Raw genomic sequence first — 27,167 nt, forward strand, 5'->3', positions numbered from 1 at the left:
AGTTACGGCCAGGACCTCGCTAATCATTTTTCCTCTGAGAAGGGAATGTGAAAACTGTTCCAATTCTCGCTTACTCATTTTTTAATTAAAAGCTACTTTAAAAAGTGATATTGCGTTATATGCCAAGTGTGTATTAGGTCCTGGGATATGAAGATGAACATTACAGCCCTTGATGGAAAGCAGGTCACAGTCTCGGGGCTAGAAGCTTATTTGTGGGCTTGTATCTTCTAGCATTACTCCTGTCTAACATGGTGTATAGTGTACTTATTTCTTTCCTGGGTTGCTGGCTATTTCTCCCTGCCAGATCCTTGGGGGCAGAGATCTTTTTTGTGTACTTAGAATAAAACCTGGTGCATAGCTTGATGCTTGGCTAATATTTATTGGATGGCTTAATGAACTCAGTACATTTTGAGGGGGTCCAAAGAGTGGGAGAGAGACAGTCACACAGGGGGATAGGCCCCTGGAGCAAAGCATTGCAAAAGCATTTCTCGGGTCCTCGTTGCATTTGCTGTTTGCTAGGACAAGTCTAGCGTGTGTGAGTATCGGTTCCCAATGAAAGACTTGAACGTGATCAGAGATTTTCTTTACCAGAAAACTTGTTTATGGGTGTGAGAAGTTTGTGAAGCCTTTATTTTTTTTTCTTTTTTTTAATTTTTAGTCGGTAATGGTGAATTTATGCCTTTCGTGGTCCTGTCAAACTGTCCTTAAACCTCATGAGTATGGACTAAGTTATACAGAGAGCTTGGTGGCTACTATTCATTTTTTGAAAAAGAAATAATTATTAGGCTACAAGCTTTGCAACAGTGTTTAGTAAATGCAACTATCATTAGATTAACTCCCTATTAGGAAACTTTTATCCAATTTATTTGTGAAAACACTGGCTCGGGGTCTTGCTCTCACGTAAAAGGATCTCCATTGAGTGCGGTGGCTTCCTATTTTCTTATATGAAGCTGGAGAGATAAGTACATGATTTTTCTGCTGGGAAGTAGATGGGGCAGCTTCCACCTTATTAACAAATCTTAGAGGAATTTCCAAGTGGCATTGCTGAGCCAATTACCATAGTTACAGCAGATGAAACTGACCGGTTCTCAGAGATCACGCTTTAGAGGGAGAGGGCTTTCCATTTCTCTCTCCCCCTTTCTGTGGCCAGGCTGGATAATGCCGCTAGGAAAGCGCAACCGATGTTAATTGAAGCACTGAAATTTCCTGCCAAGAAGGGGGACGGGGAGATCCTGAGTTTCAGATTCTTCCCTGCGTGCCTGGGTTTAGTGTGGAAGCACAGGGTTGCTGGAGGGTGAGGGGTGGAGGGGTGGGCAGGGAACAGTTAGCTTGGATCAGTTACTGTTGCTGGGAGTGCATTTCCCCATAACATCTTTCTTCTCCAGTTTCATCCTTGTCTGCTTTCATTCCCACTCCCAGCTCTTTGTCCAGGATCTGCATTGAGGAAGAATATTTCTTCTGACAAGGGTGGTTTTGCAGGAAAATTTCATATGGGCATCTGTATCCTCATGAGCCACAGGTTTCCTTGACAACAGATGCACACAGACCACCCAAAAACTTGACTGTGGTGCAGGAGGCATAGAGATCCTTTTAGTATATTTTTGAGAATGAAAAGGAAGTAAGGAGAGGGGAGGCTAAAAAGAATGGTCTTGTGAGGAAGGAAGTAATTCGAATTCAGAAAGGCAGGGAAACTGGAAAGGAAATGAAGAGACCCAGGTAGTCTCCGAGAAGGAAAGCTAACAATAGAAGAAAGAAAAGATGTGTTCTTTTCCTCCGTTATTTATTTTTCCGCCTGAGGAATGTGAAGAATGTTGACGGGCTAGGAAAGTCACTGAAGCAGAAGAAGAAACTTTCAACGTATAATTAAAGCAAGGAAGCTTTGGCTTCATTTTGGAGTTAGAACGAGACTCCGAGTGAATCTGCCCTGGGGATCCCATTGTATCCTCGCCTCTGCGCTGCGTTCATGAAAGCCAGATGTACTTTATAGGAAACTTAATCCGAGTGCTCTGGCTTCGTTTCCACATCGTACATTAAGATGTTGTTTTAAAAGAAGTGTTCATGGGCCAAAAATATTATCAAGGTCTTTCTTCCCTTGCAAACCAGAAAATTGTATTTCCCAGGTGGGAAAGGGTACTTTGAAATTCCCAAGGATTTTCAAATTGGGGTTGTGCCTTAGAATTTGTGAGTGTTGCATACATTTTGGTCTCAAAGGATACACGTCATAGATTCATTCAGTACAATGGCTGCTTGAAGTCAGACATGGCGTGATATGTGTGGGAAGGAGGACTGTGAGGCCATAGGGGAGGGAAGAAATGTCCACCAGAAACTTGAAGAGATGATAGAGAGTAAGGGCCATTAGACAGAGAGAAAGCCGATGGGACTTTAGGGGAGTGCGTCAACTGTGGGGACCTGGGAAAGTGTCCTGAGTGGTGGTCGCCCTTGGTTTTAGAATGGGCGGGGCTGAATATGGGGACACTTCAGGTGTGTGTGTGTTGGGAGGGCGGTCATGTAATCAGAAAACCACAGAGGACCCGTTTGTCCTGTGAGTGCAGCTCCTGCTGCAGCCTGGGTGAGTGAGCCGGGCTGAGACTGGAGGTTCGGGTCCGCTGCGGGCAGGTTGGGAACGCCACCGAAGGGCTTTCGGGTTTCAGTTTGCAGGTAGCAGGACCTGTCGTGGTTTTCAGGTGAACTGTTTCAAGGAGCTGACTTTTGCAGTGAGGTTTGCAGTTGAAAATAGAGGGATGAAAGACCAGAGAATGGGGAGTTACAGGTTGGCAGGGTGGACCAGACAAAATCCCGGGGCTGGATTTGAGGGGCATCTCAGCAGGTGGTGTTATATTTGATGCTGAGGATTCTATCCTGGGGGAATATTGGTGCTATTAATAATAGGAAAGAAAAAAAGGGCAGAACTGAGATGAGTTTCCCCTGTAAGAAGCTGAATGTTTGTTGTGGTCTGGTGTCTGGCAGACAGTTGGAGGCGTGGGCGCAACCTTGTGAGATCGTTTAGTGGTGGGAAGTGTAACAGCCGAGGCATGAGATGGGCACGGGAGAGTATTTATTGGATGCTCATTGTATTGTATGCTTTTGATCTACTACTTAGGGCATTTATCTTACATAACACTGGTGTTTGTGTGCATGTATGTATGTATATACACATACACACTTAAAATATATACAGTATTCCCTCACTTATCACGAGTATTGCATTCTAGACCCCTGGCGATAGGTGAAAATCCGCGAAGTAGGAACCTTGCATTTATTTTAGTATTTATATAATCTTAAGGCTTTATAAACCTTTCCCACACACTTATAAATGATTCCCAGTCCCTTATTAACCTTTCCCATTCCCTTATTAACCTTTTCCACACTTATAAACACCACTTATTTTCTTAAACATATTCTACACTCTTAAGTCTATGTAACTTTAACAACATACGTTATACAGTATTGCAAAATCCTGCGATATAGCGAAAAATCCGCGATAAATAATTAAATATAATATTTTTAAAAATCCCGCCATACAGTGAGGCCATGATAAGTGAACCACAATATAGAGAGGGACTACTGTACATTTTCCATTGCATATATGTAACAATATTTCTATGTGTGTACAAAATTCTTATTACCTATGTTATCCCTTTGTACATATGAGACAACTGAAGGGTGAGAGATTAACTTGCTCACGGGCACGTAGCTAGTAAGTGACAATGCCTGGCTTTAAACTAAGAATTGTCCCACCTCAAAGGCTTTGCTTTCCATCACTAGGAGGAGGTAAGGGTAATATACTTGAGAAACAATGAGATTTTACTAGTAGTCATAAAACCAGAGCCAGAAGAAATGCAGGCAAGTTCAGTGTCAGGGCCGTTGGGGGACGTTGTCAGTGACGTCAGACACTGTGACGAAGTGGGAGGCTCTGAGGACCAGCAGATGCACGTGTGCTCTTCAAGAGCTAAATGTCGATTGAGAGCCAGGGCTGAAACCCACTTGTAAGCATTTCAATGAGTATTCAGGAATGGGTGATAATGAATGTAGCTGTATTTTGTATTTTTCCCATATGACAGAAGCATATACAAGAAGAAGAGTCAGAACAGACATGATGGGGAAGGAAGAGCAGGCTAGGACCTGGGTTGTATACAGTTTGCTAGTCATTCTCATATTCTAATGACCTGTTGGCTGCTGTCTGTAATGTGTATCTTCCTCAGTCTCCGAGAGCCCTTGACGATTCTGAAGAACGTTTGAGAATCATCAAGGAAAATATCAAGGTTATTTTCCTTTAATATCTGCCTAATTTTATGTTAATACTTAAATTGGCAGTTTGTACAAAGTAAGGTATATAATGTTATTCTTAACAAACTGCTTTGCATAATACATTTAATATAATTATAATCCAGATGATATTTACCTTGCTAAGGATTTTAATTCGGTTTTCAAGGTGGTATGCCAACTGTGGGTTGATCTTAGCTTCGTGTGGTCTGCAGTATACTCTGATGTTCATCAACTGTCTGATGGTTGTGACGTTTTTTCTTTTCTTTTTAAAAAATTATTTATTTATTTATTTATTTTTAGAGAGAGGGGAAAGGAGAGAGGGAGAGAAACACCACTGTGTGGTTGCCTCTCACTCATGGCCCCAACTGGGGACCTGATGTGCAACCTAGTCATGTGCCCTGACTGGGAATCGAACCAGTGACACTTGCGCTCACAGGCTGATGTTCAATCCACTGAGCCACAGCAGCCAGGGCTCATGTGACGTTTTTTCTAGCTTTCATTATAGTTTCTGTGGGCCACAAGGTGCCAAGGGACGGTCAGGTTTTATTTAAATAAACCTTTTCCTCCGTGAGAATTCTAATAACTTGGTCAAAGTAGGCGTTTTAGCCTTTGAAGTGGTCTCCTGGGCAGGCAGTCTGTCTCACTGTTCCGGGTGTGACAGTGGAGGCCGCTCATGATAGTAACGCTTTGTGGAAAAGGCCGACATCGTACTCCTGTTCCGTGGCCTCTTCAGTGCACTTTGGTTTTTCTCCCTTTGTCACGTGTTGTCAAGTCTTTGTCCTTGAATAGCTGCTGTCCTCTGGTCATGGAAGCACGTAGAACTAGTAAAGGCGAGAAGGGCAGATATGTTTCCCAAGAGGTGTCCAGTGTGGTCACCAGAATATTAAGTTACAGGCACATGCAGAAGAGTCTCAATGGTGCATGGCCTTCCCCTTGTTAACTCGGGGACCGTCTTTCTGACTTGCATCCACCTGTCTTTGCCCAAAGCAAGAGGAGGCCACCCTGTCGCAAGTTCGGTGGTGGAGTGGTCGAATGGATTCCTTGTTCGGTCCCCACTTGTAGGCCAGCAGTGGCCACATGTGGACTGTTCTGGGTACAGGGCAGCCCACTCCTCCACTCCCGTTGCTGCAAAAACAACACACATCCCCACCCTCTTCTGTGGGTTAGTCTCTGTTGTCCTTTAATGTAAAGGAGGCTCAAGTGAGTAGTATGCAAGATTTTCCTTCTTCCAGTACAAGGAACCTTCCAGTCTAGAGCGAGCTTGTCATTTGATGAGGTAAAGAAATCTCTTAAAAAAAAACACTTCCTGATTTAGCTTTGCTGGCCCTGGGTTGCTAGGCAGCGCCGGTTTTCATGTGAGAGAAAAATAAATCTCTCCAACCACGGCCAAACAATAGAACTCCCAAGTTTCTCAAAGCTTTGTGTCTGCCGGAGTAGCGACTGTTAATTGTAGAAGTCAAGACAAGGATATTTTACATTTTCAGGGGGCGTTTTTCTTTCTTCTGGTTTTCATGAACGTTGGCCTCTTTGGCATAGCCATGAAAACTTCACTGTTAGATATTTTTTCAACAGGGCCTTACGTTTTCTAGGGTGTTTAAGAAAGTAGCTTGAAAAGCCCAGGAAACTTTCTCTCCTCCTTTCTACATCTTTTAAGGAGAGTCGGAAAATAATAATGACGTTGTCTTCCCAATTCAACTCTTTCCATGAGCAGCAACACGGGAGGTCTCTGCTTTGTGCCATTACGTAGCTCTGTGGAGGGTAGGTAGTATTCTCCCCTGGGATGGGAGTGGTTGATAAGAGGGAACTGGGGAGACAAGGGTCTTTCATCCTGCAGTAGTTTTGTGTCCAGTATGGAGAAAGCATCGAAACCATCTCAGGAAAATAGAGGAGCCACAATCTAGAAGGGGGAGTAGTTTCAGTCTTGGGTGTCTAAGGAAGCCTACTCAGTACAGGTTGACAGAACTTGCCAGAGGGTGAGTTTTGGGTTCAATACAAGGAAGGAAGGACTTCATAGTATTTTTCGATAATGAGACAGTGTTCATGCTTGAGTGGAGATTGCGGAGTCCGAGGCAAAATAGCAGACCTCTGGGGTCTGATCCATGCAGATGTTCTCTGCCAAAGCCTCTGGGATTACAAAGCTGCAAAGACAGAGCGCAGCTCCGTGCTTGGAACCTGCGACCCCATCAGTGCCTGTAGAATTAAGAATGAGGAAGGTTGTGATCCTTTGGTTCATACACCTCACTCCTGAGACGCAGAGTTACACAGCCAGTAAGTGGTAGTGCTGGGATTCGAACCCAGGACTGTCTGGCTCTGGAGGTGGAGCTGGTAAGTCCTAGACTCTATACTGTGGCTCCTTCCCTTCTAAATGGCTGTAAGTGGAAGGCTTTTGTCTTATGGTCACTGTCTAATAGCCTGGACTGCTGTATTCTCATCCTTAGAAACGGCAGACCTGGGATATATATGTAGATCAAACTGAATCACCCGAAATAAAATATTTTGATGTCTCAAATATATTTTCAGAAATCTAAAAGTACACCCAATAGTGTAAAGTGGGAAAACAGAAACATGAAGGATCATCACTTCAATATTATGTAATGTGATTTTTCTCAACTGAAAGCCAGGATATTGCAAATAAGCTGCATGCTTTGACCAAAAACTTTGGAATTAAAGATGATAAAAGTATATTAATATAATATGTATACTGTTGAAGCCTTTCCAGCGATCATTTGCATCAGACTAGGACACTTGCAGAGAAAGTTTTTTCTCTCTTTTCCTGAAAAGGTATCCCTCTACTTTGCCAACAGCCAGAGCTGGGAGAAGAGTATTTTTCTAGATTCTGAGCTCACAGCCTCGTCCCTTTCTTCCTCTCTCCTTCCTGCCTCCCCCATCCATAGTGCCCCATGTCATTTAGTCCAAGCATATCCTAGCAGAAGCCCAGCCTTTCTGAGAACTGCTCACTGGAGAGATGGACCTTGTGGCACGTATGTAAGACTTGGAGTCACCCTCCTTTGATCTGCTGACCGGAGACGGCTCAATGGTAGTAACAGTCCCTCAGGAATGTGGGCCTGGGCAGAGTCTCTCTCCTACAGGTGTGGAACCTGGAATCGAGACCAGCTGTGGAGAGGCGCAGGCAGACACCCCTGTAGTGGACCAGGTGGGGCAGAGCCAGAGGGAGGGGAGGCAGTGAGCAAAGAAGGGTGTGAAGAGGAAGAGGTGGGAAATGGGGAGTTACCAGTTGATTATTGGTGGTCTTGACTTACTAAGTTGGAGTAGTCTTGAGTTCTAGCTCTTTCCACTTCCTGCTGATTCCTTTTAATAAATCCATTTTTACTTAGATCAACTTGGTACTGTTTTGGTTGCAACCAAATCGTTTTCAGACAATGGGAGAAAATACCATGCAAGGGACCTGCACGTGGATAAGTGTATGGATACACAGTTTCTGCACTGACTTGGTGTTAACTCAACATGGTTTATATTCCAGTGTCTCCTGACTGTCCGTAAAGCTGGCTGCTTCCTGGGCCCAGTCCTTGTGCAAACAGATCCATTCAATGTGTTTGAGCGACATGATTATAGCCGAAACTGGACTTTTGACCAGAACCTGTGACTATATTTCCACTGCTTAATGACTAGAGTTTCTTTAACTATCTTCTTCAGCTTTCTCTTCACAAACCAGAAATGGCTTTTCTCTCAGCTCTCACGTAATTTCTCTTTTTCTAGGTAATTGTTTCCTATCCGTTACCCATTTCATCTGCCACTGCATTCTCCCAGTCTCCTGGCTGGGTGGTCCATGGGCCTTCCACTCAGTCGGTTAGTCAGTCAGCATTTTAAAGTCCACTGCTGCATCTGACATCCTTTCCCCCTATTTAGAGCCATAATTTCAAAGCTTTATTTCATTAGGACCCACTTTGAAAATTTAATGGAAGCTTTGAGCCCTGTTCCCAGAAAATAGTGTATTATATACAGTAAGTCCTCACTTAACGTCATCAGTAGGTTCTGTGACTTTAAGCCAAACGACATATAATGAAACTGATTTGCCATAGGCTGACTGATATAAACAAAAGTTAAGTTCCTACTGCATCTCATCAACATTATGATGAAATGACATTGAACGAAATGATGTTATTCGAGAACCTGGTATATACCCAAAAGGAGTGTATATACAATTTTAGGAATGTCTAGGACTCCCAGGTCAGAAACCTGTAACCAAGGGAGAAACCAAGAGCTGTGGTATAATCTGTGAGGAGTTAGGGTCCAGACCATTCCTTCAGGCTCAGCCTTTTTTTGTCTTTGGCTGTTGACTTATTTTCCATATTTCTGCACAGAAACTTGGAGGGGAGCAGGTAAGGATGTCATTCATTTTAGATTCATGATTTATTTCATCAATGACACATGCTTATTCCTGTTCCCCACCTGGGGCCAGCCACCAAAGAAACCTTTTACTGAAATATTTATTTCTCAGTTTGGCCAAGGAAAACCTGAGCTCACAGTGAAAGATGTTCTGCCTAAGTGATGAGAGGTGGCCCCTTTCCATTATTTTGATACCTGCTTCGTGGAGAAGGGGGAGAAGGTCGACTTGGGGCAGTCTGAAGAAGGCATCTCTGTTCAGGTCAGGTCTCCACGGTCTGACCTCATTTCCTCCTTTGAATTCTTCTGAATTTCTCTGAAAATAAAGCCATTCTGAAGCACCGCTGCTGAACTTAGTGGTAACTGACTGCCAGCCATATGCTGTTATCTCAGTTCCTGCACCTTTGGGATGGCAGCCACTGATGCCCAGCCTGCCAAGTGTTCTGACTTCTGTACGTTAGCCACAAAATGACTAAACTGAGGGTTGACCGTCTTTGTTCATGCACGTTGGGGCATAACAGTTCTCCCTCTGCCAGACTTCCATTAATCCCCCAGTTTCCACAGGAACTAGAAGTCAGGGTGAGGTGACGTTGGGGTGAAGCGACTACTTGGTGAAGTTGAGCCTTCCCGTTAAGTGCAGTGGCTGCTTTTCTGGGCGTGTCAGGGGCCTCAGGACCACTGCCACGTTCGGGGATTTGCTGGCAGACTGATGGCACTGACACCTAAATTTATCACGGAGACGTAGTGAAGACAACACGGGAAGTCTGGAGCGGCCCTGTGTCATCTTCCTTATGCTGTCCCCTCCCCCTTCCAGGAGGGGTCACTCAGAGCAAACTCTCCAGGGAAGCCTGCTGGAGACTGAGTGCCTGTCAGAGACGGTCACATGGGCTCCCTTTGCCTCGCATGTGCCCAAGCGCCCGCCTCCAGGACAGAAAGCAGGTGTCCTGCATGGCACCTGCACGCGCACATTTTTGTACCGTGTTGGCACAACCTGTTATCCTTACCATCTAGGGTGTGTTTTTTATAAGCTTAGAGAACTGTTTACCGGACACGTTCCCAGATGCCAGCCAGGGGTCAACTCCGTAAGCAGACTTTTCTGAGGAAAGCCCTTCAGGCCTGCTGTGTTTATTCTGCTGAGCACACAGGGCACCTTTCAACTGCCACGGTGAGGAGCTGGAGGGGCAGGCGCCAGGGAGCTGCTCCCTGTCACTGGAATTCATCCTCCTGTGCGTTGGAAGTGTCCTCCCCCTTCCACCAGGGACGCGCAACTCATCGGCCTTATTAAAAAGGGCAGGAATAATTCTACTGGGGAGCATGGGAATTGAGAAGCACGCGGTCAGAATAGCTTAAGTCAGTTACAAGCAGTGCAGCCTTAGACTGGATTAATTTGGCACAGGGTGAAAAGTCCCTGAGAAGCCCCCTTGTTTTAACTTTCCAGTTTGTCAATTTCTCCGGAGAGTGGCCCGTGAGGCCGGAATCAGTGTTGTTGGCTTTATTTCTGTCCTGCCCTCTCTCCCCTGTGTCTGCTTAAAATGTCCGCCCCTCCCACCCCCCACCGGGGCAGCTGAGTGTCTGGGTGACAGGCCCTCCTCAGATCTGCTCCTCCCTCCATTTAGCTTCTGGATTTTTCTCTAAAAAGCCTTTTTATAAAAACATTTTACGTTACCTATAGCCTTCTCTGAGTGTGTCTTAGGTGAGCTCGCCATCCAGTATTAACACTGTTTTCTTTTTTTTTTAACAGATTTATTTATTTATTTTCAGAAAGAGGGGAAGGGAGGGAGATTGAGAGGAAGACAAACGTTGATTGGCTGCCTCTCATACATGTCCCAACTGGGGACTGGACCCGGAACTGGGGCTTGTGTCCTCACCAGGAATCGAACCAGTGACCTTTTGCTTTGCTGGATGACACCCAACCCACTGAGCCACACCATTGAGGGCTTAACGCTATCTTCTTTTTCCCTGTCTCAAGTCATTATTTCTTCTCATGTGGATATTTATAGAATTACTGTTTCTCTTTTATTTTGATATCCTAGGAGGCCATAGTAAAAGGATCCCCTAATACATAATGATTTAGGTAAAGGGTTTGATTTTTACTTTTGTTTGTGTAATGGGTCTTCCTTGATCAGGTAGCCATGAATTCTGTCGATCTTTATGCAGTATCGTGTGTTCCTGTTACCATAGAGATGCAGTAAGTTGTCACTTAATGTCATCAGTAGGGTCTGTGACTATAAGCAAAATGACTTACAATGAAACCACTTTTACCACAGGCTAATTCATATAAACAGGAGTTAAGTCCCTGCATCTTATCAACGGTATAGTGAAATGATGCTGAATGAAACAGTTGAAGTCCTGCTGTGCAAGTCTCTAGAATTTTAGGGCTGAGTAAAACCTAATCACCTAAAGCTTCCTTAAGCACTCACTGTGCTTTGCCTGGAATCTGCTTCAGTAAACTCAGGTTGGTCATGGGTTGGTGATTGATGTAGCTACGTGATGTGTACATGGGAGTTCATTATATTATTTTTACTTGTATACACACACACACACAAAATATGTATATTTTTACTTGTATGTGTATATATGTATGTGTATATATCTGAAGTTATTCCTGATAAAAGTGAAGTGATCTGCTATTTGGTATTGGCACCCTTTTTTAAATGTAATTCTTAATTCAGTTAACAAACATTCATTAAGTTGTTTCTCCATGTCTTGTACTATATGGACAATCACAAAAGATTAAGAAAAAAATACACAAAAAAACAGATCTTGCTTTTGGGAAATTCAGTGTTTAGTGAGAAAGAGGACAGTTCAACTACCTGACACAGCGGACTTTCATAGCAGGGCCTAAAGATTGTGAATTAAGGGTCTTGCCCTACATGAAGCCTTGGCTTTCTTTGTCCAGAGCCAGATTAAGGCCAGTTCTGCGCTGTGAAGACTTGAATGAGTTTAGCTGTTTCTTCAGAAGATATTTGCCTGTTCTGTTCACAGCAGTGCACTAAGCCTGCAGGGGGTAGAACGGGTATAATTATAAAATGGAAGAGGATTCCCTTTCCTAAGCATCCCGTTCGAGAGGGGGGTAATATTGGTTTGTCTGCAGTTTATAGATTAACGCAAGAGACTGCATCTTGGGCGGGTTGAAATTAACTTACCCAAGGTCAGCCAGCTTGCTTTATTCATTCACAGCCTGACCTGTTCCAAAAAGGATTCCAGGCAGTTAAGCTACACAGTTAGAAAGTTTCTTGTGGTTTTTCCACTGTCCCAAGAAAAACAAGACCGTATTTTTTTTTTTAAGCTTAAATGATGCATAGTGTTTCAGTCAATATTGCCACATGAACGGTTCCAAGTTTAAATTGCACAAAAGTGCTTATGTCTGTCTCTGTTGGAATGTGTGGGAGTAAGAAAGGAAATCTCTGTATTTGATAAAGTCATGAGCCTTACAGAGTTTATGGGGCCACACTTGCCAGTGCCTGGTTGCGTGCACAGGGAAATTCTTGCTAATCATTGCACAGCTGGTGTGCTGTTTGTCATCATTATTACTTATTCTTAATTACCGAAAGTGGGCATGGGCCACACACTGTAGGTTGTGCCAAACCAATCCTCTAATGTGGCTACATGAATCGATTTTGAGGAAGATTTCTAATTCTCAGTAAATGGTAGTCATTCTAGATCGGTTCATATAAAGAAACTGCACACCAGAAACTCACACAAAATCTGGATCATAATCTCTAGTGCGTTATTCTCAGTATCTGCCTCCTATTCTCTTTCATTTGTTGCTGAATCAACTTTGCTTTTTTTCCTTTTGTATACTGAAAATGAAATTTATTTATCGGTTCCACTTTTTTTTCTTTTTCTTTTTGATAATTGTCTTTTCTTCCCCCCACCTCAGCAGTAAATGAAAGTAGGGACATTCATTCTCCAGGGAAGGCTTCAAACACTTGATTTCTCTAGAATGTCATTTCTGTTTAGATGCCAGTGAGGAAGTGACCACTAAGAGGATTTTCAGAATCATGTAGCTACATGATGTATCCATGGAAGTTCGTGATATTATTTTCAGAATTTAATGAGGGAATTAGGTCATTTGTGCTTAATGTGCTAATAAGCTATGAGGAAGCTGTACTTACTGATGGATTGATGTGGAAAGGTTCTTGGAGTGATAATTGTTTCTTGTGTTCAGTCGTTTTATTCCCGTGATTCCTGCAGGACTGTGTTTCCTGCTATGCCCAGGGCCCCTCATGCATCCACAGTTGCGCGTTTTTGGAAGTCTACTGTGGCTTTATCCAAATTCCATGTAACTTAAAACTTTTTTGACTTGACTTTATTCTTAAGGGGAATCCAAACTGTTGTAAATTGTTTTTGATGTTTCGTTGTTTCCCGTACTTGGCAGTGTCTCTGTTAATTACTCTAGATCTGTGATTTATAACAAGTTTTTATGTTTCATACCCCCTTGAGAATTTGAAAGATAAGAGCTTCACTTTCTGAAAAAACACAGATGCATACACACCATTTACAAATAACTTTAGGGCAATCAATAACTGAGGTCTGAGAGAGAGCTCAGCTTTGGTGAAATAAACTTAGGTGATATTGAAATAACTGAAGGAAAATATGTGACCCATTTACGTATCTGTAGAGTGAAGGAGGAAGCAAAGTTTATCAGGTTACAGGTTTCTGCATGTGATAGTATCTTACTTTTTACCTACCTTTGTTTTTACCAGTATTATTTATTGTTCATTTATTACCTAGAACAGATATCTCCAGCAGTGCTTTAAGGTAGCAAAGCAAGGTCTCAAAATTTTACACCATAAACCCAAACTAAGTTAAAAGAGAAACACAAAACAAAAGCTTGGTATCGGTCCATGGAGGAAGAGGCTGGAGATTAGCAAATGACATTTCTAAAAATTTCTATAGGCCAGATCTGGTTTGCTCCTGACTGAACCTTCCACAGACATCATATGAGACAAGTGCATGTGAAGTCTTCAAAAATCCCCCTGTGGAGGGAGGTGGAGGGAATGGTTAGGCAGCCTTGGGTAAAGACTGGAAACTTCCACAAAGGTACATACTCCTCCGGCCCACCCTGCTCTCCAGCAGAGAAAGGAGAAGGGCGGCAGTGTGACTTTCTCTCACCCACAACCCAGGGGTGGTGATCTCCAGCAAGAAAAGTGTCAAAAAGAATGCATCAGAACTGAAATGAGGTTTATCAACAAGAGCCTCTGTCGGAGAGGAAGATGGGAAAAAATGAACCCTTCGAGGAGGGACATGTCATTTCCCACCTTGATAACTTCCAACTTGAGCATCTGTAAGTCATGTTCTTTTCCTGGTCTGTCTTCTGCCTGGAGAGTGATACGAAGTGATTGATAAATAGCCACCTTGGACAGAGGCTCCTGGTAGGGGTTGACCTCTGCGAAAATTGTTTATAGCCCAGGCAGGAGGCGTGACATAGGACATTTTGGCAAAAACACAGAAATGGGGGACCTGGCTGCAGATAACCCTGGCTACATCTTTGGACTCCCCAAACCCTCTGGTTATGGGTTGAATTGAATTCCCTCAAAATTTCTGTGTTGAAGCCTTAGCCCCCAATGTGATTCTCTTTGGAGATGGGGTCTTTGAGAGGGTAGTTAAGGTTACATGAAGTCATAAGGATGGGGCCCTAATCCAACAGGACTGCTGTCCTTATAAGAAAAGAAAAAAAGGCATCAGCAGCATACATGCACAGAGAAAAGGCCATGTGAGATCGCAGAGGGAAGGCTGCCATTTTCTGCAAGCCGAGGAGAGAGGCCTCAGAAGCAACCAGGCCTGCCGGCAGCTCGGTGTCAGATTTCCAGCCCCCAGAACTGGGAGAAAATAGGTATCTGTTGTTGGAGCCCCCCAGTCTGTGGTGTTCTGTTGTGGCAACCCTAGCAGATGAACGCACCATTTTCTCAGGCTGCAGAACATCGTAGTGCATAGAAGAAGACAGACAGCTGAAACATGGGAAGAGATTCAGGATGTCACTGTAGTGTAGTGGTGTGAATAGAAAGTGTTGACAAAGCTGCCCTTTTTAAGACATCAGCGTAATTGAAATCAACCCACCCAAAATATCGAGTGTGTTGTCTATGTGAACGTATCACAGCAGGAGGGGAAAAAATGTAAACTGTAGATGACGAATTGTATTCTGGAAGAAAAATTGATCTAAGGAAGAGAATAAACCATCTCTATAGAAGAACTAAACATTCAGTAAAATGGGAATTCAAAAAAAAAATGATTTATTTTTTTAAAGGTGTTTACTGAGCTAAGAAAGCAGACTTAACACCTAAAACAACATTTCCAAACAAATGAGCAGATTAAAAATGGAAATGAATAGAATCAAAAGTTGAAAAACAGGCCAGTTTAATAACTGAAAGAAATGATTGATGAAACAGTCACACTCAATGAATGCAAAAGACAGATAAAAGAAGTCAGAGGAAAGAGTGGGCGTGGAGGATAGTCAACACAAGACTTCTGTTGTCACAGGAACACCAGACTGGACGCATAGAACACATAATTTTAGTGATAAAACAGAAAACTTTTTTTTCCTGAATAACAATGAGATCGTAATCGATCAAAATGATCACTGAATTTCAGGAGCTGTCAATTCTGAATTTTAAGTCCTTCAGAGACATACTGGGGTTCAGTTATTGGGTTTTTGAGTTAAAATAACAATTCCACTGGGAGGATACATCTGGTTGCCTCATGTTTTCTTACAACAACTCAGAAGACAATCAAGCAATGTTTATACGTCTTGAGTATCTATTTTTGGCCACAAAGAAAAATTCCAAATTTCAAACTGCAGAAATAATACAGACCACTCTTTGTGATCCATAATATTGCACTCCAGCTCTAGAAATTAACAACAGTAATAATAAGAGGGGCCAAATAAAAAAGTCCTTGATCATCTGGAAATTTTAAAGCTTTCATGATTCACGAATCAAAATAGAAGTAAAAAATTACAGATTTCCTATAAAAATATTCCTACATCCATATCAAAACTGTGAATGGCTAGGGTAAAAATTATGTTCTCTGGGAAATTTATAACCTTAAATAACTGAATGAGCCAAAAAGAATGAAATAAGTTAAGCTTTTGAGCATTTACTCCCCCCAAATTGGAAAAATTATATAAAAGGTGAAATTAATTGGAAGAGAGAAAAAAGGTGTTTTTAAAAAAAATATATTGATAAATACCTTAAGCATTTGGTGGGTTGGGGAGCATAAAATAAAACAGTTTTCCTCGGCCAGACTAGTCAAGAAGAGGGGTGGGCGAGAAGTCCCACATGTACATAGAAACAAATGTGCAAATAATCCATAGATAGGCAGCGAACAGAATTTTGAAAAGCTGAATGAAATTAGTGACTAATGGTAATGAAAGAAATGGAGAAAATTTTAAGAGAGCTACTGCTTATTTTCCCAAAAAGCACTAGGCTCAGTTATTTTCATAGGTGAATTCTTTTAAACTTGGAAGAAACAGTTACATTTGTTGGTATTTAGTCCTCAGCAGAGGAAAGAAAAACTTTACATTCTTTTTATAACTCCAGTAGGGCACTAATACCAAAGCCTGTCAGACACAAAGGTGTAGATCAATTTTCCTCACGCATTTTATGCAGATATCTTAAATAATACATTAGAAAATAACGGCAGTATTTTACCAGTATAATATTTCAATCTAAGTTGAGTTCATCCTTGAAATATAAGGGTCACTCAATATTAGGAAATACATTAATATACTGTACCATATTATTAAGTCAAAGGAGAATATCTTTCAGGAGATGCCTAAAAGCACTTGGCAAAATTTACGTTATTCCTAATACAATACTTCAATATAGCAGAAATTGCGGATACTTCCTTAAAGCGATTTAAAAAATATTTTAATCCTCATTTCCTTCACCAAATTAGGGAAGTTTTCTTTGATTATTTTTCAAATAAGTTTTCAAATTTTTGTTCTTTCTTTTCTCTTTCTGGAAACCCTATGATTCGAATGTTGGTATGTTTGAGGTTGTTCCAGAGGCTGCTTAAGCTATCATTTAGAATTGAAGGGAGGATAAAGTGTTTCCTAGACAAGGTAAAGCTAAAAGAGTTCATCATCACCAAGCCATTATATGAATGTTAAAGGACTTATTTAAGAAAAAGAAGATCAAAACTATGAACATTAAAATGGCAATAAATTCACAATATCAACAATTGAGTGTGAAAAACAAACTAAGCAAACAAGCAGAACAGAAACAGAATCTCAGATCTGGGGATCATTTGGAGGGTAGGTTATCAGCTGGGGAGGGGGAAAGGGAAATATGGGGGGAAAGGTCCAGGAATTAAGAAGTACAAATTGGTAGGTAAAGAATAGACAGGGATGTTAAAAACATATAGGAAATGAAGAAGCCAAAGAACTTATTTGCGTGACCCATGGACATGAACTAAGGGCAGGAGGATTGCTGGAAGGAATGGGGGGTGCTGGATGGAGTGGGGTGAAGGGGGAAAATTTGGGACAACTGTGATAGCATAATCAATACAATATATTTTTATAAAGAAAAAAAATTAACCTTTAAGTTAATATCCTGTTTAATTGTTGAAATGCTTTAAATGCTGAAGTTGTGACTCAGTTCACTATTACTATTTTTGTCCTAGAATTATTAGTCTGCAGCCTAAGCATGTGTCCTGACTAGGAATCGAACCAATGACCGTATGGTTTGCAGGCTGGTGCTCAATCCACTGAGTCACACCAATCAGGTGGAACCTCTGATTTATAGCCAGTTGATCAGAAACACAGGTGACAACTTGTGACTAGTCTTATGGGGACTGAGTCCTTAACTTGGAGGATCTGCTACTGTCTCCAGGTAGAGAGTGTCAGAATTGTGTTGAACTGTAGGACACCCAGTGGGTGTTGGAGAATTGCTTATTGGTTTGGGCAGTGTCCCCTAGTCATTGGAATTGGAGACTAGAATCTTCACTCTCCATTGGAGACACTGTTCTCCGTGATTCTCTTACCACAGAGTGGAGTGCAATGCCCTAGTGGGGACCATTCAGTATGGAGTCCAGTTGGGATTAGCATCTTCCTGTTGTAGGTGTACTCAGTGTCTCTTAATCCTGTCTAAGATGTCATTGGTTCACCAGTCATGACATGAGGAGGTGGCCTTACTGTCCCCATTGACTTTGCTCATGGCTGATGCCAAAGCACACATTTCTCATCCTGTACTTCTGCAGGTGCCCTGGCTGGTTTAGCTCAGTGGATTGAGCGTTGGCCTGCAAGCTAAGTGTCGCTGGTTCGATCTTCCAGTCAGGGTACATCAGAGAAGGAAAACTGATTCCAAAAAACCTCCGCTGCCTTGCGGCATACCTCTTCAGGGGAAAGGCTAAGGGAGTAAACCCCGACAGAAAATCCGGAGCCGGAGTCCCTAAGGCGGTTTGACGTTGTAGTCAACACCGGCAACTCCTGCGGCGCACCTGAACCCAAGCTGTATCGACTCCGTCTTTCCCTTGGACCCTTCAGCTGCGAAGAGAGGGGGGGTCTGCTGCATGGGCAACAGCAGACCCTCCATATTACCCTGCCCAGGCTCTGTAGCTTCAGCTTCACTGGAGAGGACACTCCAGCGTCATCGCAAGATGTCGATTCAACACGGGAGGAGACAGATACCGTGTCACTCCCGAGTCGGACTGCACAGCCATTCTCGGCGGTGCAGATAGACTCTTAAGAAGCTACACCATCGTCTCTCGAGACGGACGGCTGCCGACGACGACGACGACGACTTCTGCAGGTGCTTTTTAAACGTGTAGTACTGCACCATTCATCAAGTTTGGAAATTTGTGTGTTAGAGCTGGTCCTAGGTGAAGCGAGATCAGTTGAAGGAAATCTTAGCTTTGGCACTTCAAACATAGCTGCTGGACCTGCGAGTCAGCAAGCTCCAAGCTGACGCGTAGCTGAAGAATCTAATCATTAAGCTTTTAAGACTTTATCTTCTTATTTAAGAAGTTCTTTTTGGTGTTTACCAGAATTTATGCAAGGAATATAAGTGTATTAATTATCACTTTTATAACATGAATAAAATGTAATTTGGAAAAATAAAAGGTGGTCAATAAAAAACGAAAAGCAAACTATTCCCATAAATTTTAGGAGCAGTGATTAAATATGAAGGTTGATAATGACCTCCTGCCTCTATGTAGCTTCTCACAAAGTACCACCATTGACCACCTTTAAGACATGGTTTTGCTTTAGGCATTTTATTTTTATGAGAATTAAAAGGAAAAAAAAAAAGGTATGTTGCATTATATCTTAAGTATAGGCCATGCCTGGGGCATACATACGTACTTGGAAAAGGTTTCAGATGATTCTGATAAATCTAATTATATATGTGCCGCCAGGAGATGTTTTCTTCCCTGTGATTAAAATTCACACATTTTCCTTTGGAGAATTATTGGATCCATGCTTATTTTTTCTTTCTAGGGAAAAGGTCATTTCAGCCTTCCAAACAACTAGGGCTCATCACTTGTTTTCCCAAAGGAAAATGTCATTTGCCTTGAAAATTTCAAAAGATGATGAGTCAGTTATAAATGTGTTTACTTATATTCAGTTTAAAGTTTCATAGTTAACACTGAGGCAGGGTCCTCCTTTTTGTCATGGTTCAAACTACTCCTGGGTGGGTGAGGCTTCTCCTTGTGAGTCCCCAGACCTTTGGGGATTGCACATGGTGGCCTTCCTGTGCTCCGGTTCTCTGTGCTGGTATAGAAGACAAAGAACCTTGGAAGAAGTTATATACCCAAACTGAAGGATGAGGAGGCAGTGAAAAAACAAAGGAATATCATGTATGGAGTATGCCTTCTAGTTGACATAGAGTATCTATACGTCTTTAATGTTATTCTAGACTTTTATTGTTTAAATACAAGCTTTTTGTTTGCATGTAAGCAAAGGACATATTGATTGAAAACAAATCTAGCTTGGCATCAGCTCTTTATTCAGTGAAGAATACTTGTAGACATTTGGGTTATGAAAGTCAGAGTTATAGCTGTGTTTGGGTAAGCACTTTCCTCTGACTCTGGAAAGTGTTTGCTGCATTTTCCAAATGTTTGCAGGTGCAAATTGATTAAACTGTGCCCAGAGTGTTTTTAAAGGTTTGCATACCAGAAAACAACATCTTATAATTGGGGTTATTTGTTCACACCATGAATATAAGAACTTAACCAGGAGATGTTCACCGTATGTAATTGGAGAGAAAGATTAGTTAGTGAGCAGTAGAAAATTTCTTTAGTGTCATTGGGTTCCCACTATATTATCAAAGTTATTTATTATTATTCCTCTGTTGGTTTTTGTTGAACACTAGAAAAAATCAGGGCACTGAGAAACTAGTTAAACCCACAGTGTCATTTAAAATGATCATGGTTTGTGGTAGGTAGTTCTGGGGTAGTTTTAATTTTATAAAGTCTGGTCGATAAAAGTTATCATTTACTGAAATCTTAAAGCTAAAAATCAAAGTCAGTTATGTGTTACTCTAGCGCATAGAGTGCTGCAGAAACTGGGACTTAGGAAGGAGGTCTGAAAAGTCTCTTGAAATTAAAGCTCAAAGCTTACAAAGAAAAAGAAAACCAGAAAGTCTACTATTTTGTAAATTTCACAAAAATACATCTTTTACTTTTCTTTTTTATTGTAAACCAAAAATCAAAGCTGTTTTTTAAACAGCTTGTGAGGGCCACAATCAAACCTGAATGTATGGGATGAGTGATCATTGGATTGGGACCATCTCCTGCCCCCTTCCATTCTGCCTGCAACATAGTGGGACAAGATCCTATAACCTGTGTGTCCAGGCTTGTATCAGATAACGCACATGAAAGCACTTTGAGGGATTTCAACCATTGAGCAAAATCTCTCCCAAGGGAAAGTAAATGCACAAAGGCTAGTCTATTAGAAAGGGTCAGAGCCAGCAAGATGGGAAATAGTAGTTGGCATTGAAATCTTGGTCTGGGAGTAAAGCCTCTAACTTGTGGTGTTAATATGAGCGAATCCTTAATCATAGGGTCCTCAGTTTATTCAACTGTGAAATAAAGGGGTTGGCCTAAGCAATAACTGGGATAAGTTTCAGCTCCAAGATCCTGAGTTTTAACGAACCAGATCGAACATGACGTCTAAGTATACTATTTTCATCATCAAGCCTGAACCCAACTGGTATTTCACTGCCAGTCCCTATTACAAATTCTAGATAAATTTTCTCTGAAAGACCCATATTTAGTCATGGCATAGTGCTGCTTCAAGGACAGACAGCTGGGAAGTTTTCAGAGCTCTCTGTGTATTGTCCGCATGGGATCTAAACTCTGAAGTTACATTGTAGATGGACGTTCAGGCTGACATGGAGCCAACTTAGTCAAACAGCTCCAGGGTGATGAGTGTTTGTCTAAACACTGAAGCTGAAAGTAATATTTGGCCATTGTGTAGTTATGTATTTTAGGAAGAAGACTGAATATATTATTTTTGTCTCTCCTTTTCTTGTTGTTTAGTTTTTATTTCATAATCATAAACTTAACTCTGCAGTCCAGCTAGACTGGGAAGGGTTAAGGAAAATATGGAACCCAAAGAACTGCTGTGAGAGCACGAAGATTATAGAACAGTCCAAGCAGGTAGGGGTGAAGGTGTGCTGTCTTGAGCTACAGAAGGAATGGTCTGGAGGTTAGGATAAAACCCAAGTCAAATTTATTAGAGCTGTCCACAGTCGGTAATGGTGATCTTCTTGCTGGTCTTGCCATTCCTGGACCCATAGCGCTCGACGGTTGTCACAACGCCCATGCCGCCTTTCTCCTGGCCGAAGCCACTCAGCCTTGGCCGTGCAGATGAAAACTGGGAACCGTTTGTGTTGGGTCCGGCATTCGCCATGGACAGGATGCCAGGACCTGTGTGCTTCAGGATGAAATTCTCATCATTGAATTTCTCCCCATAGATGGCCTTGCCGCCTGTGCCATTGTGGCGTGTGAAGTCACCACCCTGGCACATAAACCCCGGAATACTTCTGTGCAAGCGGGAACCTTTATAACCAAATTCTTTCTCCCTAGTGCTCAGAGCACAAAAGTTTTCTGCTGTCTTTGGAACTTTGTCTGCAAACAGCTTGAAGGAGATGCGGCCCAAGGCCTCGCCATCAGCAGTGATGTCGCAGAACATGTTGGGGGTGACCACAGCTGGATGCGGGAAGATCCGGGGCGGTGACAGCGTCTGCAAGGCCTTGTCTTTCCTTTCTGTGTGAAAGATTTACTAAGGAGAGTGTGCGTTGATTTCCAGCTGTCTTCTGGTTATACCTCCATCTGTTATGTGAGATAGGTCATCACCAAAGAGGATGTACTGTGAATGGGGCTTAATATGACTGGGTCATGTTGGAGGCAGGGGCGCATGCACAGGGTAATCGGGAGATCTGGGTTCAAATCTTCGTAGGTCAAACACTTGGCGCAATGTCAGGCATGTTGCAAGTTCCCAGTCACTGCAACTGTTATTGTTCAAGATGACAGGAATATACAAGCATGGTGGTAGTCTATTTATAATAAAGACCAGTAAATTCTTCTGTAAAACATCTTTTTAAAAAAGAATTACCTAATCCCCTTTAATTTTCTTTAACCATAGTTTTTGTTAATTCAACTGAATGAAATGTTACGGGTTTGAATTAAGTACAAAGCAGAATTTCCAGAGGCCATCCTTAGTTCTTGTTATGAGCAAAGTGTTTGTGGCAGAAGTGGACCAGTCACCTCCCCAGGTAGCCCCTGGGAGCAGAGCCTGAAGGACATCGGAGGTATTTCTGTGTATATCTGCTTCCCACGCACATCAGCATCCAGTTGTTGAGTCTGAGGGATCTGTGGCTGCGAACGGTGGTGCCAGACTTTGTTTGCGCTGGCTCTCCGAGGAGACCTGACTGGGCGCCTGCTTCCCTGACACACCTACACTTTGAGTTTTGTTTTTTTGTCATTGGATTGTCTGGTGCGAGTTTTTCTTAATGTGCAGTGAAGTAACTTTCTACCCAGAAAAAAATAAATTTTGGGTAGACTTGAGCTCTTGATTCTTAGTGTTAGTTACGATGAAGTTTTATGACCTCATCATCCAGATGAGAAAATGAGGGGCGGTGTTTTAACATGTCTAAGATTCCATGGCTGCGAAGACTTGGAAGCTAGGATAGTGTCTTCTCTAGTTAGCATCTTTGCTTTGCTACCAGGTGGTCTGGATGATAGGTTAGCTCTTTGAAATGCTAACACAGCATAGAGTTTCTGGAGGGAAGTGGTTGGTCTTTAGAATCTTTGACACATTTTACACCTAATCAGGACTTGGGAAGATCCAAGGAATTGATTGCATATGTCCAGTGCCAGTTTTCCTGAAATAATTTTTTCAATGTTTTGATTTGGACATTGATCCATCCAAAACAAGCACAGAATGCTTTTGAATGACTATTTAAATGGGAGCTTTTTTAGAATCACTGGGGGAATTTTAAAATGCAAAATAAAGAAAAACAAAACACACCCTCTGATATCCAGTCCCCATTATCAGATAGTCTTTTTAACCCAAGTTTTATTGAGATGTAATTGACATAAAGCATTGTATTCGTTTTAGGTGCACAACATAATTATTTGATATATGTAACATGTTGAGAAATGTTCACCACAGTGAATTTGGTTAACAGTCATCACCTCACATAGTTACACAATTTTTTCTTGTGATGAGAACTTTAAGATCTGCTCTTTTAGCACCTTTCAAATATACAATACGGCATGAACTGTAATCACCATGCTGTAACTCACTTATAACTGGAAGAAATTTGTACTTTTTGACCACCTTCACCCATTTGCCTCTCTCCCCACAACCCCTGCCTCTGACAACCACCAGTCTGTTCCTGTTTTTATCAGTTTGGTTTTTTTTTAAGATTCCACATGTAAATTAGATAATAAAGTTATTTATCTTTCTCTGTGTGACTTATTTCATTTAACATAGTGCCCTTGAGGTGTATCCAAGTTGTCACACATGGCAGGAGTCATAATCCTGGGTCCTATTTTGCGTGGCAGTCTGATGCTGCACATTAGGACCACCCCTGTGCCTCATTCCTTACTCTGTCACCCACTCTTCCCATCCCCATGAGGCGGTGGTGCTGAAGGTGGAGGAGGAGGAGGAGGAGGAATTGTAAGCATTTGCACCATTCCAGTCAGTGTGACCTTCCAGAAAGTTCTACTCAGAAGATCATCAGCTATGCAGTGCCAGTTCCTCGGATATAACTTTCCCATTTTTTATTTAGGCTTTGGGTGCCTTGGTGCTTTGCTTTATTTGGTTTCCTAGTCCAGCGACATCCAAGAGGCATTTGTTGTGTTTGTAAAGATCAAACTCAAGTAAGTCAAGGAACTGTTGCAAATGCTGTCCACAGGCAGGTGCTCTTTTGTTTCAGTGAAATTAAGTTTTCCAATCTTTTCTCCTTGACATCAGCCTACTCTTCTCAACCTAACTTGTCTCCCATCCCCACCGCTCCACAAACTTTTAAAAATGTGAACATGACAGATGGCAGTAAATCTAGCTGTGGACAATAGTCTGGACAGCAGAGGATTTTTTAAGACATACAAGTAATGTGCTCTTTGCCAGAGTACCCTATTGGAACACAGGTTCTGTAGAAATATGGTGTTAGCAGGTTACCAGTGGGAGCACTAAATTAAATTTTCACTAGCAAATATTTGTCCATGTCCGTTTAAGTCGTTTTTTATTCTGTTTACACATGAGGGGGCAGTATGGTACTATAAAGAAAACGTTCTGGTGAAGTGCTTATTTGTATTGGTAGATAATAGTTTTTATGTGAGGATTTTTAGACTTTGTGATTACAACTTCGATATGGTTTTCTCTTATGAAATATGATACATATACGTGATAGCCTCACTCATATACACAGGTCACATGGCTGTTTTTATTCAAATGCATAAATATAATAATTTCCTTGTAACAGTGGGGCTTTTGCGTCCTGCCTTTTATTGTTGTATATTTACGTTTTGTTTAACGCTAGCTGGCTTGCTTCCCGTTTCTTCCTCCTGAGGAACATGAGCCCTCTGGAATGCCATATCTGTTAGGTTGTGTCTTGAAGGATTTTATCACATGACTTCATTGAAGGCTGAAGGGTCTCCAGAGTTGTTGGGGACGGGAAGCCTCTGAACCCAGCTCTCGACAGGCATGGAAGGTCACTTATAAATCACCTGAATGGTATACTTCCCTTTATGACACTGAGTGCTCTTCTCAGAGGACAGAAAATTGCTAAGCAATGAAACAGCAACATATTAATTCACAGTATTGCTAATATATGAATGGCACTGTGACTAATCATGGTGCTAATATTCTAGGTTTCATAAGTGGAGGGGATATTATTAAGAGAAGTTGGAGGGCATTAAAGTGAATTGATGAAATCTACAGAACAGCTTATGAAAAATGTATGTGGGAATCTGAAAAGTAATTTCATAAGCACAAGCTATTTTTTAAAAATATAAAAATATTTGCAGCCGTATGTTTTCATTTGTGTAGTTTGGAAAAAAACTGAGACCAGCTTTTTGGCATAAATATAACCCTGTGTGAAATTTCAGGGATATTTGTTTTTAATAATTTATCCTGGCTACTTCCCTTATGGGTAAAGAACTGTGCTATTGTCTATACCTGGTAAAGATAATTATACTTGTTTAGTTTGGGAATGAATTCATTGTGAAATATGAAGAGTTGATGTTGCTTTGACTTGATTTTAATGAGAAATATTATTTAGAAATCTTCTGTTAAAAAATAAAAGACTTACGACTTACACCCAAAATTTGAAGAAATGGATTTTTGGCTCCAGCTCATTTTGGATGAACTCCAAATCATATGTTGTTTGATACTGGTTTACTGTTGGAATACACAGGTTTCTGCTCAGGGGAAATAATTAATGTTCTTTATGTTTTGATGGCAGATTTTTCGGACCCTGCCTGATGCCACATTCCTTGAGCCAGTCTCCCTGTCAGCATCACCCCCAAATGCTCCACCAAGACAATCGAAGAGACCAGGCCAGAGGACCAAGAGACCCGTGGCTGTATATAATCTTTGTCTTGAGCTGGAAGATGGTAAGATGTTCATTATACTTTTCTGCTTGACAGCATGTTGAGACTAGGGCCTATCTTATGTCCCCTGGCAGGCCATGGTTTTCCGTCCTTTCTATTTTGATTTCTTTTCCCCTTAAGATGATAATTTATGAGATTAACAGAGAAGGTAATGCTTTCTTGTCAGGGAGAGAATGTAAGTTTCAGTTTTGTGTTTGTCTTCGTTATGCATGGTTCCTTTTATACTTTCTTGGGAGACTTGTGTGACCTCCTGTGAGGTTACGTAACCCTGAGACAAATGGAACAGGAGCGAAAATTAAAACAGATCTTTTATGAGAGGAGCAGATAGAGTCTGATGTTAAATGCGTTTAGTTTAAAGGCACGTGTGGTTCAGCGTTGTGCTGGGGTTTACTTGCCTTATTTTTCTGACTTTTTCTTAAGGCAGGTATCTGATCATATGGCAGGGGTGACAGACTGACCTGCTTTTAGGAGCCAGGCTGAGTGGACTGAGCTGCAAATGGGACTTGGCAAATGGACATTCCCATGTCCCATTCAGGCTACCATGTTCCAGTGAATTCTTGTCATGTGATCATGTTGGCTCAGCATTGCCAGATTGCCTCGTTTGTAAAGAGAGCCTGGATATTTGAATTTTAAACACTAATTCCTACAAAACAAAATGGCGAGGCAGGTAGAGGCCACTGATGGCCGATTTGTAACCATGTGGTTATTGGTGTGGATAATGAAATGATCATGGTCTCAAAACCTGCATTTTCAGGATGCACATCTGCCAATGGTAACTGCTTTGTTGTGGGATTTCACCCCTGCTGAGGCTGTTTCCTGATTTTGAAATTAGTTTTCATCTGTTTTTCTCTTGCCAGCCTCTTCTTTTTTGTATCTTTCATTTATTATTCTTTAAAGCTACAGAGCTTATATTGGTGTGGAAGTGTGAGATGATTGTCAAAGGGAGCAAGGGAATGAAGATAGCAAGAAATATTGATATAACACCACCATCATAGCAGCAATATAACCAAATGTCCATGTAGTTAATATCCAAAGATCTATGCAAGCAAGTGTCACTGTCTTCGACTCAGCTGACCTGGGGTATCTGTGGGAGGACTCAGAATGCTTCCTGTAATAATACTTGGGGTGGTGATGTTTGAATTTTTTAAAAATATTTTTAATTACTTAAAAAATTTTAAAGATTAAAAATTTTTTGGGTGGTTGTTTTCTTCTTTTCAAAAAGTTATTAAATTTATCAGGGTGACATTGGGTAATAAAATTGTATAGGTTTCAAGTGTACACTTCTGTGTATTGCATTGTGTGCCCACCACCCCAGTCAAATCTTCCGTCACCATGTATCTGACCCCCTTTACCCTTTACTGCCCTCCAGCCTCCTTCCTTCTGGTAACCACCACACTGTTGGCTGTGTTTTCATTTTTTTGTTTTATTTGTTCCTTTGTGGCTTTCAGTTTTATATCCTGCACGTGAGTGAAATCATATTATTGCCGGTTAGTAAA

General features: G+C 41.7%; 1 protein-coding gene across 1 annotated transcript in view; it reads left to right on the plus strand.

Moving 5' to 3' along the window:
- The window catches only part of ARHGAP10 (Rho GTPase activating protein 10), a 241,608-nt gene that overhangs the window by 172,778 nt on the left and 41,663 nt on the right, over window positions 1–27,167 (plus strand). The window contains exon 19 of the mRNA XM_090290426.1: window positions 25,524–25,674. Within this exon, the coding sequence (XP_090146552.1) occupies window positions 25,524–25,674 (151 nt within the window). The remainder of the gene's footprint in view (window positions 1–25,523; window positions 25,675–27,167) is intronic.

This window comes from Furipterus horrens, unplaced genomic scaffold (genome assembly GCF_987537825.1).
Source record: "Furipterus horrens unplaced genomic scaffold, mFurHor1.1.pri manual_scaffold_10, whole genome shotgun sequence".
NCBI classification, from domain to species: domain Eukaryota; kingdom Metazoa; phylum Chordata; class Mammalia; order Chiroptera; family Furipteridae; genus Furipterus; species Furipterus horrens.